Source organism: Anomalospiza imberbis, chromosome 3 (genome assembly GCF_031753505.1).
Source record: "Anomalospiza imberbis isolate Cuckoo-Finch-1a 21T00152 chromosome 3, ASM3175350v1, whole genome shotgun sequence".
Classification (NCBI taxonomy): Eukaryota; Metazoa; Chordata; class Aves; order Passeriformes; family Viduidae; genus Anomalospiza; species Anomalospiza imberbis.
Window position 1 is genome coordinate 82,307,712 of NC_089683.1, and position 14,455 is coordinate 82,322,166.

At 34.3% G+C, this 14,455-nt stretch overlaps 1 protein-coding gene across 9 annotated transcripts in view; it reads right to left on the reverse strand.

Annotated features, from left to right (window-relative positions):
* Positions 1-14,455, reverse strand: part of SDCCAG8 (SHH signaling and ciliogenesis regulator SDCCAG8) — a 104,640-nt gene that overhangs the window by 72,417 nt on the left and 17,768 nt on the right. For all 9 annotated transcript variants that reach the window (XM_068185414.1, XM_068185408.1, XM_068185410.1 and 6 more), the window contains exons 10-12: positions 12,212-12,364; positions 9,725-9,859; positions 6,609-6,725 (exon numbers count right to left, since the gene is read on the reverse strand). In XM_068185414.1, coding sequence (XP_068041515.1) covers positions 6,609-6,725; positions 9,725-9,859; positions 12,212-12,364 — 405 coding nt within the window. The remainder of the gene's footprint in view (positions 1-6,608; positions 6,726-9,724; positions 9,860-12,211; positions 12,365-14,455) is intronic.

A 14,455-nucleotide genomic window follows, 5' to 3' on the forward strand; every position in this document is an offset into this window, starting at 1 on the left:
TTTCAAAGGGGAAGCCTTCATTCTGGAAATAGATTTATTATAAACTGTGAGAATATACAAATATGTACACAGCTTAAAGGAGTTCACAAAGACCACCTCTTTCTAAGAGGCTAATTCACAAAAACACACAAGAGTACTGCAAATTCTACAAATCAGTTAGCCTAAAATAGGAATCTGAAAACCTTTCCTGACAGGAAGGGTATGTAACCTGAGCAGAAACATGAGAAGTAGCCCCAAGAAACATACATGGAAAGTTTTTTTTTTTTTTCTGTATGGCTGGCTCAAATCAATTTATCTGTAAAGACCAGAGGGACAAGAAAGATATAGCCTACCTAGATAAGCAAAGCAGGCTGTAATTTCTTAGATGGCTATTATCCTAACCTGATCTGGTGGGACTGTTGAATTCCTCAAAGATAAGTAGTTTTGTGACCCCTTTGCCACTTCTACTGCAAAGTGTGATGGCACCTGGCAGTACCACACATCTTGTGTGCTCCACTAAAAGGCAGAGCCTCAAGACATCACCTAAGCAAAGGTCATCACTCATAAACCCTCTGCTTCCAAACTGATGGAGAATTAACAGAGACAGGACCCTGCAGTTTCCTAGGAAGAGCAGGGGTGCTGGAGGTGCTTTATGGAAATAGCATGGAGGGTGGGTGCGTTTAGAGGAACACACTTGAAATCTCACTGAAGCAAACTTGTGGTTATTAGCTGGGGAAAGAAAAAAATTATGTTGCAAAGTATAGATTTATGAGTACACACATGCAATTTTAAAATTAAGAAATAATCCTTAAGGTCTGTTCTTGTGCAAACTCTTGAAGAGCAACATTGTCCCTGTGAATAAATACCCTGGGAAATGACAAGAGTGAATGGCTGAAACATATTATACAAGGATTTTACCGCATCATTTCCATGAAAATATTTGCTTTTAATTTGCCAAAATATCTGACGTGCAATAGTATTTCAGGAACAAAACTTCCAATCCCATAGAGATTACTACAGTCACATTTTAACAGAGAACATTGCTGTAGTACAGATTAGCTCAGCAGCCACCAGCAGAGATAAGAAAGTGATTTTGTTCACAGTGGAACAAGATCTTTTTTTTTGTTAATGGATTGCACAGGTGGAAGATGGGGGACAATGAGGCAGTGCAAAATATGTGCTTCACTTACTGATAAAAAATTCAGAAAAGGAAGGATGTGTGTAGAAAGAAGGAAGGGGAAGATTACACCTGCTTCATTACTGAAAAACAGAAGAGAAAAAAATCTGTTCCTTTTATCCTTTCAGATACTATTTAAGACTACTGATATGAGATTGGTTCTTATTTCCTGGACAGCATTAAAGGAATAGCTAAAAAGAAAACCTATGCAATAACAACTGATGAGCGATAGGGACTTTTACACGCTTTTTCTTCTGATTGTTGACATAATGACTATTGATAAAACAACTGTATCTTCTAGTGAGAGAAGAAAAAAACCAACAGAAACTAAGTATTTATTTAAGTATGTAAACCCACTATATCAAGAGATGTGCAATTATTTTTCTACTTTGAATAATTTTTAATGCGCATAAACAATTTTCTCTTTCCATATACTGTGGAGTGACATCACCATGGATGACAGAACATGGATCGAGGTTACATGGGCCAAACTACACCTATGAACAATAAAATTCTGATCCTGTGTTATTTCTCTTAGCAGGCTACATGCTTAGGGGAAGCAGACCTGTACAGAAAATGAAGACAAGAGAGTAAAGAAAAGTCTACCACTGGGAATCCTAGTGCCAATGATTTTTCTTAAGGAAACAGATAGGATTTAATGAAGGCTGTTCATACCATTGATTCTTGAGGAATGGATGGCTGAAAGAGGAAAGTTATGCCATAGCAGAGCAGCAGCAGCCATATTATAATTTTATACATATTGCAGGGTTGTAGGTCAATGTCTTCCTCAAAAATATTGGGATGAGCTAGTAAGTTCAGCTATAAAGAAAAGAATTATGTTCCTCCTGAGCAGGTCAGAAAATTTGTATCAAAGCAAGACTTAAAGTACTGCAATTTTACTCTTATTTACTCATTTTCAAATTAATGCATTAAATGCCCAAAACACAAAATGATTCATTAGGAAGAGTTCAGTTACAGTAAAGGTTATCACATTTCCTTAATGCTTTCTTTTCCAAAAGCAATTTGGGTTTGCTACTTTTAAGCCCATTATACTCAAGGTCAGATCAGGTAAGAAAATTTTATGCTAAGAGTTTCAAGCTATCTTCTGAATTTTGGGGTTTTCCCCCCTGTCAAATATTACTCAAGTATATGTTTACTGATTTAATAGAATTTCATTTCAAAACAGAACTTCCAGAGCATCTTTATAACTAATGAGGAAACAGAGTACCAGATATAGATATAGACTCTTAGAAGAATACACATAACACATCATCCTAAACTCATCTTCACCAGTTATTAAAACTTGCAAGTTTCAAACATCTGGTGATATGCTGAAGGTCACAGCTGTTGAAAACTCTGGTATTTTAAACCTGACTCATGAAAGCTTGATATCTATTCATAAAAAGACATTCCAGTGAAACAGGGTCTTTAAAAGGTGTTACTGGTCTTGCTTTGGATACTCTGAAGCATTTCCAGGATATGTACCCAAATTCTTGGCCTGAACTCTTTTTGATGAAGACAGAGTCAGTAATCTCTCCTCTTATAACATCTAAATTAGGTTACTATAAATCACGGATTTAGGACAAATGAGATAAACATTCCCAAAATACCCTTTGGCAAAGTGCTTTTGGACTGCAATTTTGCCAGATTTTTATTTGTCTGCAAAATTGTCAGTCTATAATGTACAGAGGCATCATTTAGGTTCTGTCATATTGCACAAAAATACTTTGGTGTGTAGCTCTTACTATTTGTATAGGTTATGCATGTCAGTCAGTCCTGACTTCTTTTTATTTGGACTTATGAACTGCAATGCAGGCAACTCTTAAAAACCTGTGGGGTTTAGTACAATGTTTCCAGAGCTTTTAATTCTGTCACCTACAAGGTAGGCAACAGAATTCTGTAATCCCCCTTCAAACTATATCTGCCTAAATTTAAAGACTTTTTTACAGGTTAAGATTACTAGCTTGGATTTATTACTACACAAAGTATTTATCTGATTCCACAAAATATGATAAAACAAACTGAAGATCTGCAGTTAGTTTCTGGAGTTGAATTTAACATGACCTATTACTTTATTGCAAGGACATCACCACTCCCAGTGAAGCCATGCTACTGGTAATAACTATCTAATAAGGAGGATGCCCAAATTGTCTTGGACTGCAAAACTCAATATTAAAAATTGTTTTCACTTCCACATGCTGAGGCTTGTAGGATTTTAAGCCAAATATAAATTATTTCAGAAAAACAGAAAGCAAATTATTAAAAGTGAACTTCATTTTTATTTTTATAAGGAAGAGCAGAAAAGAGGAAGTGATGTTAATCTGAGAAACAATTTCATATTGTATCAGAAGTATGATTTCTGTTAGAAATGCATAAATTATGGCATGCAATGCTTACAAATTAACAAAAAAAGTATTATAAAAGTGAAGCCCTGCTGTGTCAAATATGCCACACAATTTTTGTTCTAATAACAGCAATTTAGGTTAGGGCGTGACTTTTCTGATATAGCTGTGCTAGTACAACCCCTAGTGTGGACACAGTTTACTGCCATGAAGGCATTATATTCATATAATCTACGAAGCTTGTTCCTGAGCAGTAAAAGTATTAAGTAATACACTGTTATTTCAGCACAGCTACAGTCACAATGGGAGGGCTGGCTGAGAGAGAAAAAGAGAGAGCAGTAGGTTATGCTACTTTACAACATATTTGGCCAGAGGAACAGATGTGGGTTCTGTGTAGAGAAACTCTGTGGTACATGTCTTTCTCCCACTGCCCTCCATTATCCTGATGCTAATCAGGATCATGATGGATGATATTACAAAACAGTTATTCAATTTAAATGGTAACATTACTCATTGCTTCTTAATTATTAAGAAGTATTCATGAAAAATGTTAGTAACAGAGAATTATAACAGATATTGACACGTGGGTATTAGTCCAAACCAAAGAATAAATACAGGGAAAAAGATATTAGGGTAAAAGGAAGTAAGACCAAAGATATATACTCTCTTTATGTTTCCTAAATGATACAAGTTCAATTTTGAATAAGATTTATAAATACCAGCATATGATAAATAACAATCTGTATTTACTTGACATACAGATATATGCATCTGGTGAACCTACATTGTACATGTGGGGTTTTCTGCCTATTCTTAAACACCTGAATGATTTTAATCCTTTTTTAAAAGTCACTCCATCTAAACTAAAAAATATCTTCAAAACTGAAATTTATCCACAGCACAATTAAAAATACAATTATACCTCAAGAAACAGTAAACTCGCTCTGAATATATTAAAAGGAAATCCAAAATATGATTTTTTTTTTAAAGAGAAAAAACCCATAATTTAATACAGAATAGCATGAAAATACTCCTATATTATTGTCTCTCTACTTAAAAAAAACCAAATATGTATTTATTATGAACAGATGGTGGCCAAGGAAGGTATCAGCTCTGTCTCTTAGCCAGAAGGTCAGGTCATGGCTGAGAGACCAAAGAACAATTATTATTTGCTATTCAGTGCCACATCAGATAAAACATTTCAGGTTTTCTTTAAATACAAAAATAGATGTGATTGAACTGTTTTCATTTTTTTAAACAAAATAATTTGCAATAGCTTATTAACATTTGTTAAAATTTGATTTAAAATCCTCAGCCAACAGGCAACAACAGAACACGGCAGTCTAACACTCTTCTTGGGTTGCCTTTAATGTGTTAAAGAATCCTAGGACCTATGCAGAACTTTTTGGGTTACTGGAGCCACAGCTATAAAACAGCTGCTAGATACTGAGTCTGAGAATTTCAAAACTGTTTGTTTTCCTTTTTTTTTTGAGGAACCAACAATCATATTTGAACAATACAATAACATAATTAGTGAATATCTAATTTTTATCTAATTATCTAATAATTTTTGCTGATAGGAACCCTCCCACATAATTTCACTTTATATCAAATCACAAATCACCACATTTTGGTGTATTCAGATCCACACTGATTAAAATACCAGTATGTCATCACATGAGGCTAAAATATTTTGTTAAATTTTTTTATTTGTTCAAAAGGCAATCCTCAAGCAAGTTGGAGAACAGGATTTAAAATCCAAGATACTTCTTCAAGTATCTTATTAAACACATCCTGTTTTATTTGTATGCCAAGATTATGCCAACTCTTTTATCTGTGATATCTGTCAAGACACAGACGACAAGCCTGTTTTTTTGTTTTTCAGTGTCCTTAGGCCTAAAGGATGCAGGAGTGAAAAAAAAGCAAACCTTGAAAAAAAGAATACTTTAAGACCTCTCTTCTTCTGCGCTGTCTCATTTTCTATACATGTTGAAGGGTTATTTCACCTAATAAGCTCCTCCTTTGGATTTTACATATATTTTCATTATAACTTGAATTTATATTGCTTCCAGTCTAAGCTTGTACTATTAAGTTAATAAACATACTGTCCCTACATGCAGCTTTTGAGGAACTGATAATTAAAATTTTAATTATTTAAATACTTCATTTTACCCCTACATATATTCTTATACAGGGAATGACCTGTTCAGTTATTTAAAAGAAAGAGAATGGTTCAAAACATGTTGGATAGGCTGCTCAAATAACAAAAAGCATATTAAAAAAATCATCCTCATGTGCATCATATATCTGTGTATTCAGAAGACTCTCAAGTGCAAATCACAACCTAAGAAGGAATACTGAAAGTTTGAAGTCCTAGAGAAAAATGGATTGAACCTCAAGAAAAAGGGCACTTCAAAAGCTGCAGATTACACCTGTTCAAGCTGTATGCCAAGTATGTTGCAGGTTACTCTAATAATCCTTCTTACTGCATGGGATGTTTTCTCACAGACTACCTGTAAGGCATATACTGGTTTTTGTATTAATATAAAACCCAGTTTAGGTAAACAACAGTTAATGCCAAGTGGATTTTTTTCTATAGTTATTTTTTTCTAGAAGGCTACTTCTGTTTTGGTTTAGTTTCTTTAAACTTTTCTATGAATCCCAGCATTCAGTAACATTGAATCTTTAAAGAAATTGGAAGATAAATGATTTTCATTTTTGGCATCATTAGGTTATGCTTAGAGCCTTTAATGTTCTGTTAGGCTGCATGTATAGGTAATTATGTGTGGATTTATTTGTGAGAAAAAGTGTATAAACACATGTATACAGTACACAGAATTTAAGTAGCTGGTATGAATAATATGATAGAGTAATTCTATATGAAATCATGGAATGAGTGATGCGCAAAACTGAACATACTAGGGCTGAAAACAAGATGAAGATAACCAAGAGGTATTTATTTAGCAGTAAAAGCTGGCTTTTTGCCATTAATTTAAACCATTTAACAGTAATAAATGACCACTATTAGAAAAATGAATCATCCAGCTTCTGAAAAAACCCTACTTTTAGGCAACTAATAACTGCAAAGTTATAGCAGTATTATCTCTTACCTGGTCCTTAATTTCAAGCTCCCTTATAGTTTTTGTTCTGTACTCTCTGAGCTCCTTTTCTGCCTCATCCTTCTTCATTTTGGTTTGATTCAACTGATAGCGCATTTCTCCACACACCTGTTAGATTACACAGACAACATGATCTGTTAGCTTGAAGAATCCGAAGACCAGGGTTTGCAATTAGATCTTTTGGTGCCCTCTACAGGTCACTGAAATGCAACATATTTTTAATTTACAGATATTTTAGGTCTACACATGGTAAATGTTTTTACATAGAAAGGTGGATCTGAATACTATATATAGTCATTAACTTTGACATATGCACTACCTTCTAGATTGAAATATATTTGGATCAAGATTTTGTTAAGTATAAATGCTTATGTTATAAATATATATCACTACAGTTAAATGACAGTTGCTGGTTTTATACTCTTCTCTCATTCTTTGTAATATCCCAAGAAAGTCTATGTCAACACATTCAAAACTTAGAAGTAAAGCATCTATCACACTCCTAATTAAAGGTGTATTTTAACTTGCCAATTTTACACTGTTAAGAAAGAAATTCTTTAAATGTTAACACAAAAAATTTCAAAGTTTGATCAGAGCATTACAAACTTACTGCAAACTGAAGATCAATTTTTTTTTTTAAAAACAGTCTAATTTAAAGAGATACATAGTCCAGAAGAAATGGATCAAAGCAACATTTCAGGAAATCACTTCTACACAGGACAATTATTCTCTGCTGTTGGAGTGTTTGTTATATTACCCCCTCAATCCTTTCCATCTGGCATCAACTTCAGAGGAAATGTGAAGGGGTTAGGAGAAAGTGAAAGACATTTAAAAAACCAAAACAAAACCAGAAGATCACTAATGCCTTTCACATAACTTTATTGCTGTGCAGGGTTGTTATTCTTCCAATTTTCAATCTAAGCTGTCCGCTTATTGTCCTTATCCTGTGCCATCACCTCCAATTTGTGCCTGTTCATTTCACCTTAATTAACTAACCAAATGCAAATGTATTTACTCATAGCTCCTCTTAGTCAACTTTCTTTCCAATTCACTCTACTTTCCTGCTTTGCTTATATTCTTTCAGCACTTTCTCCTGAAATGTACACCCTTTTAATTTGCTGCTACAATCCTCTGTGCTTCTCAAAAACATTTTCATATATTCTACAACCCAAATTAATTTCTGTTTTTCAGTCTTATACCTCTTCTCATTTTCAGTTTTGTTTTTTCTCCTTAAAAAAAAGGTAGGGACAAAGTAAGTATGCATACTGCAATGAAATCACTCTAGGAAAAAACTAAACCAACTGTCATAACTTTTAAGAAGTAGCATCACTTATAAATTCAAAGGACAACTTGTGAATTTAGCCATTGCAAATAATGCAAAGCAGCAAATGCTCTGAAGAATGGCAAAGTTCTAAAGCATTTTTTAAACACTAAAATATTATATGCAACTAAAAAATCTTGAGATGCAACTGCATAGCTTGCAAACCCTGGATTTCTACCTCCTCCTTCCTTTATCTGAAGGATGTAACAAAATGCAATATGTTACTTCCTCCAAGTGAAATTTTAAAAATACAGCAATCCTCACTTTCAGCTCCTCCACATATTGTACAAAGGGAATAACACAGAACAATCAGCAGATGGTGCTGTCCTAATAATGGATTTTTCAGGCTCCTCAAGAATGAAGGAAATAGATCCTCACTCCATATTTTCCTTCCCTGACTTTAAGTGCATGAAGAAAAACAATATTTTGGATAAAACTCAAAACAAAAGTGTTGTTATTTTTTGTTTTTAATAATGGCAAACTGAGTCTGGAAACAGGGAGTCAGATTCAAAAGCAAAGATATCACATAGCCAATGAAAATATCAGGGTGATGCACATAGTCCTGTCAGCTCAGTGGTTGGGAAGTTCTTCCAGGATTTTCCAGACCTCTCAGTTTAGTAGAGAGACACAAATGAAGTTTTCTGATCTCTCACGACAGTGCAATTAATAGACTATTGCAAGGTGACCACCTATTCAACTCTGTCTTAACATGAACTGAAGCAGGGACTGGAACCACAGTATTACCTTCAGAGAGTTAACTTCAAATTGGTAGGGTACAAAACTGTTCTTTTCAGACCAATGAATATTTGTACCTACTACCTCTTTCACCACCTCCTCACCCCTGTAAGTGGTGCTGGTGATTTGTGAACCCAGCCTGAAAGACCAAAAGTGTGTTTCCGAATTGGTAGATCAAACCATTCTGACATTCTTAAAATACTCATTTGTCTTTCAGTTAAAAAAAAAAAAAAGTTTCTAGTAAGTTGGGATGACTTTTTGCTGTGAATTTTCTGCAATACTTTTGCCTCTTTCTGTCAGCCAGGGCAGCAGGGGAAGATAGGAACTGTTGAAAACCTCTCCTGGAATCTCTAGAAGCCCAAAGAATAAATTGTTCCTTGAATCCTTGCAGTTAACAACTGGGAAGGTAGGATGGGCCCTGAGATCATTGGTAAGGAATATAGACACTTCAAGAGGCTGTAGCAAATATTTTTTTCTTTCTCACGTTATGACCCCCATTAAGGCTCTAATCGATTGCAAAAGAAAGCACCCAAGAGTGATAGACCTACACAAGATGCATGTTAAGCTGTAATTCTTAACAGAAAATGTCTTTGTAAGAGCTGTACTATCAATGGTACAGAATTAAGCAGTATATCACATAAAAAGTCTAAAGGAAAGAACTTGAAAAACAGTGATTTGAAATAGCTCCCTTTATTATAGCAGTGCAAGTCCCACAGGTAGCAATTAAGGACACTGTTGAATTCTATGTTGTCTCATTCAGACCGAACGCAGTTCTTTACTGAAACACTGAGATAGTGTTTTAAGTAGTGACCCTCATAAACTGCAAAGTAGAAAAGTTAGCCTCTGTATGACAAGGTGACTTGGAAATGGAAAAAGTCATTTTTTTACTCCTGCAGTTAGGATAGCTGTAGTGCCTCTGGGGTATTGAGATGAAGTCTACAGTTACCACAGTTTCCTTGCCAAAACAGAGGAAAATGGTCAAGGTAAAAATTCTCTTCTTTCACAATGATAAGGAAAAACAAATTCAATGCTCCTTTATAATTGTGCTGACCTTATTCATCTCCATTTCATGAGATGCAAGCTGGCACTGTGATTCTTCTAACTGGTTAACTAGAGAATTCTTTTCCCTTGTAATTCTCTCTATTTGAGCCTCCAAAACAGCCACATCCTTCGACAAAGCTGTCACCTGAAAAAGTCCAAGAACACTGTAATGATGCAACTTGACCAACCACAGATGAAACTTTTGTGGAACTTTCTCCTCAAAAGCAACTGTATGTAGACAAAATACATAACATTAAAAATGTAATTAAAAAATCAAGCACGTACAATAAAACTATATCCTATATTATTAATAATAGAATGTGGCTACATTATTTTATTAGTGGGTTCACTATTTCTAATTTATTTATCATACAGTAGTTTATTTGAAACTTTTCATCGACTGCAGTAGTCTCCAGGACTTGTTAATATGGACAAGGTGTCAGAAGCAGCTGGCTACATTAGTTTTGCAATGTAAGTACTATTTAAAACCTTCTTATCCATCCTTATGTAGACTGAGTCTAACCAAATCATGCTCCCCCAGCTAAAGAAAATTGTTGCAACCACAGATCTTAAATTAATTTTCAAGTTCAGAAAACATTTCAACACTATCGATCAAAGCGTACTGTTGTGCAAAACTCATACAGATTTAGTATATTAAAAATTCTAATTTAATTCAGATGAAACATTGCTGGATGATTAAAAAATGTAATAATAAAACAGAGACAGTGAATCTTCAGCTATTTAGCCCTGAAGCTTACTAATATAAGTGGAAATAATAGTGTCTGACAGTTCTAGGTTAACTTTCAGAAATTCAAAGCCAAACCTAGTGGATTATATAGTCATAACTATTTTTTACTCCTTATACATCCACCTGATTTATCTATCATGCCAATTCTCCCTTTCAAACAAACCATTTCATAAAGGAAGCAATAAAATATTGAGATGAATCTTGACTTGATCCACAGTATACCATTTCTACCACCTCATAATCCTAAAACATAAAAGTAGGTAATCATATGTAGGTGTAAATCATTAACATAGATCATCATTTTCTACAAAGTCATCCCATCTCTTTAATTACCAGGCATGACATCATCATAGTGTCACTATATGTTGTTTAATGTATATGCAAGATTAAAAAAAAAAAAAAAGAGTACAACTACTTAAAGTGGGAATTGGTTCCAATAAAACACATTTCAGTGGGTGATGAAACTAATGTGATGACACACAGTGAAATATTCTGCCAAAGAAAAGTACAAAATGCTTGTCTAATAGGCCGTATTTTGGAGTGAATACACTGCTTGAAATCAACTCTGTAACAAAACAACCAGCTTCATAAAAGGGATAGCTTCTAATAGACAGTAAGGAGTCAAACAAGGAATTGCTTAATAATGTCTCCAGTGGAAAATTATTTTTTAAATTTCTGTTCCCCTGGCAATAGATCTCTTGATGATCAGTTCACATACTTAAATGTCACTTAGTCCCTATCACTGTGCTTAATACCTGTTTTGGTATCTGGAGTTGGAGTCAAAGAAGTTTTTTATACACACTTAAATGGATTATTTTGCTCAGTTTGTGCTTTCCAGATTTTTAGACACAACCCATACACCTTATAAAAGAGTCCCAAAAAAAAAAACAAAATCAGGAGAGAAAATCAGGAAGAGCCTTCAATCAGGAGAGAAATTCACTCTGTTGTTTTCAAACATCCACCAGAAACGGTTGAAGATGTCGCAAATCAAACAAGCATGAAAACCACTAATTTATGAAATATTTGTCTCTCTACATTTCTTCCCATTTCAATCACCTTAGAAAAGCCTCCTCTATCACAGGCTTACTGCTGTTAGCTTGAGCTTTCCTCTGTAGACTCCACTGGCCAGAAAACCCTCATGTTTTATACTCAAATTACAGCAGCATCTAGAAGCCTAAAACAAGGTTATCAAGACTATCACGATGGTCGCGGCATAAACGACGAGACAGATTCTGTCTCAGAGAGTTTATAAACATTAGTAAGAGTGAGAAAAGATATTCCAACACATTTCTGCAGGTGGGAAAACTAAACATATGATAAGATCACTTTGAAATTATGATATTGTAACATTAATGTATATATAAGATCAAAGTAGCAAAGAATCCTAAATTTGACATGTGCTAACTTCTAAATGCTTGCCTTGGCAAACTAAAAAATAATTTCTATAAAAAAGCTAGGTACAAACCTTGCATCACATATTACTTAACCCTTTCTTACTCTGACACATTAAAATATTATGCAAACTAAAATAAAGTGCATAACATCAACAACCTAGTATGTATCTAGTGACAAAACACAAAACCCAGTTATTCAAACTCAAAACATCACTTATCTACCACTTCTTTAAAGAAATGGTAGAGGCGACTGAGCTCTCACACCCAAAACTAAAAATAAAAGACAAGTAAACGAAGTTTAAAGAGGATGATACACTCATTGTAATACACAAACAGAGAAAGAGCCAACTCATACCATTGCTGCCAAGTCCTCCCTTTCCTTCTTCATTTCTCGCCGCAGTGCTTCTTTTTCATCAGCCCTCTTACTTAGCTGGGCAGCCAACTCCTTTTCAAGATAATTCTTCTGTCGTTCTATCTCACTTTTCAGTTGTTCACAGTGGACTAGAACCTAAAAAACCCCAATTTGCCCAAGTGAAAGAAACCTAAAATTTTTAAACAAACATGATATTTATCTAATACCTTCAAAGAAAACAGTTTGCTATTAGAAATGTATTTTTTTAATGCAGTTATTATGATGTTTATACATATACTACAGTGTTAACATCTAGAATAGGACAAACAAAATGAAAACAGATGTATATGTTTGTAGGTATATACATGCCCTACTATAACTGAGAAATTTAATTGCTTTTAGGAATCATGGCAAATATGGAAGCATTTTTCTGTGTGTATTTTCCAAATGAGTAGTTGTTCTTCTAAAACTATGAAAACTATTATTTGCCTTACATTTAAAATTTGAAATTCCTGAACGCACATCACAAGAATCAGCCTCTAGTATTTGACTCTTTGCCAATACAGTGGTTACTGTCTGACTAAAGACCTGAAGGAAAAATTAATAAAATGTATGCACTTCCACTTAGTCCCCTCCTAAAGTGAATTACTGAGAGCAGAATGCTAAGAAACCTGAAAGCAGTTAGTAAATATATGACGAAAAAGTTTGACAAATTTCAGGTTTGTCAAAAATTAATTCTACTAAATACCTCATAAAGTACTGCTTAATTTCAGGTGCTAAAACACAGGGTTATAGATGGGTTTTCTGTCAAAAAAGAAGAAACATAAGTTCAAGAACACTCTCAAAACACTGTCCTCACTATCTTCTAAAAATGCTGGGGAAAAAAGAAAATATTTATCTATTTATGCTGCTGTATCTCTGCCAAAGTGTAGAATTTGAGTGTTATGTCAGTTTAAATCAGAAATACACTACTCTATTACAAGTAAATCCAGGTATTCAAAGCTGAATAGAGCTTTGCTAGCCTGAAGAGAGCTTTGCTAGCCTATGAATAAACTAGATTTAATTTCAACATTCCACAGCATATTCTGTTTCAAAGAAGCTAGTATTTAGGAATTCTAACTTATTATCCTTTATTTTCAAATTAATTTTTTTGACTGCTTATTTTTCTTTCACTCAAAGCCAATCCCCTGTGTTCAATATTTTTGGCTTTGGACTGTTCGTGAGGAGAGCAAGTTAAGCCATGTTTTTTTAGAGAATGCTCCATCAGTCACCATTAGTTTTATGGCAATTCTGTGGGACCCTCTTCAGGGTCCCTTTCCTATCATAGGTCTACTGTGGTGAGAGAATCCCTCTGTTATGTCATTGAATCCTTTTCTGTAGGAAAGAATCATCAACTTCAGCAAACAATTGCCTGCATAAAACTGCTGTAGCTTGGTAGACATCTAAACCAATGCATACTAGAAGAAAGTAGTTGCATTAGTTGCATTTCAGAAATGTGTATTTTATTAGCTCCACTGTTCTGACTACATAACGAGCAGTTCAGACAATTATTCTTTTATGAAATTTGTGTCAAAAATAAATTCCTGATTTTGCTTCAACTATGTAAACTTAAACATAACATACCTTCTTCCTGCTCTGTGCAATAAGCAAGAGGCCAAAAACTACAGAGACAACCAAAAGACAAGAAGAAATGGTGGTTTTAAATGATAAGCACCTGAGGTTAGACTTTGGGACAACAGGCTGATGAAATTGCAATTATAGTATTTGAAAGCTTAATGTGGTAAATTCTCACTTTTGTTACCTGGACTGTTCTATGAGATTCCATGCTAGTTATCAAGAAAAACAGCACTTCAGAGTAGAATAGGAGTGGGGAAAAAAAAGGATGGTTTGTACTTACCAAGAGGTATACCAGTACTTGTAAAAAGGCAAAATTAATGCAGTATAAGTAAAAATTTTTTTCCTGTTCCTTCCTATTAAAATAGTTTTGGAGTATGAAAAAAACCCAGACTGCTATTCAGCCTTGAAGACAAACAAGTAGCACTTCACACAACCCTACAAGCACACACTCTTCTCCTACAGCACTGGATAAATAGCACCAATTTTATCAATAGAACAATTATATCAATCTTGTTTGCATTGAATTACAAAAACCAAACCAAAGCACCCCTCTCTCAATTCCACAGTAATTCACTAATAGTACAGTAGATGTCACTAACTATCAAGGAAATAATTTAGGTGAATATAGGT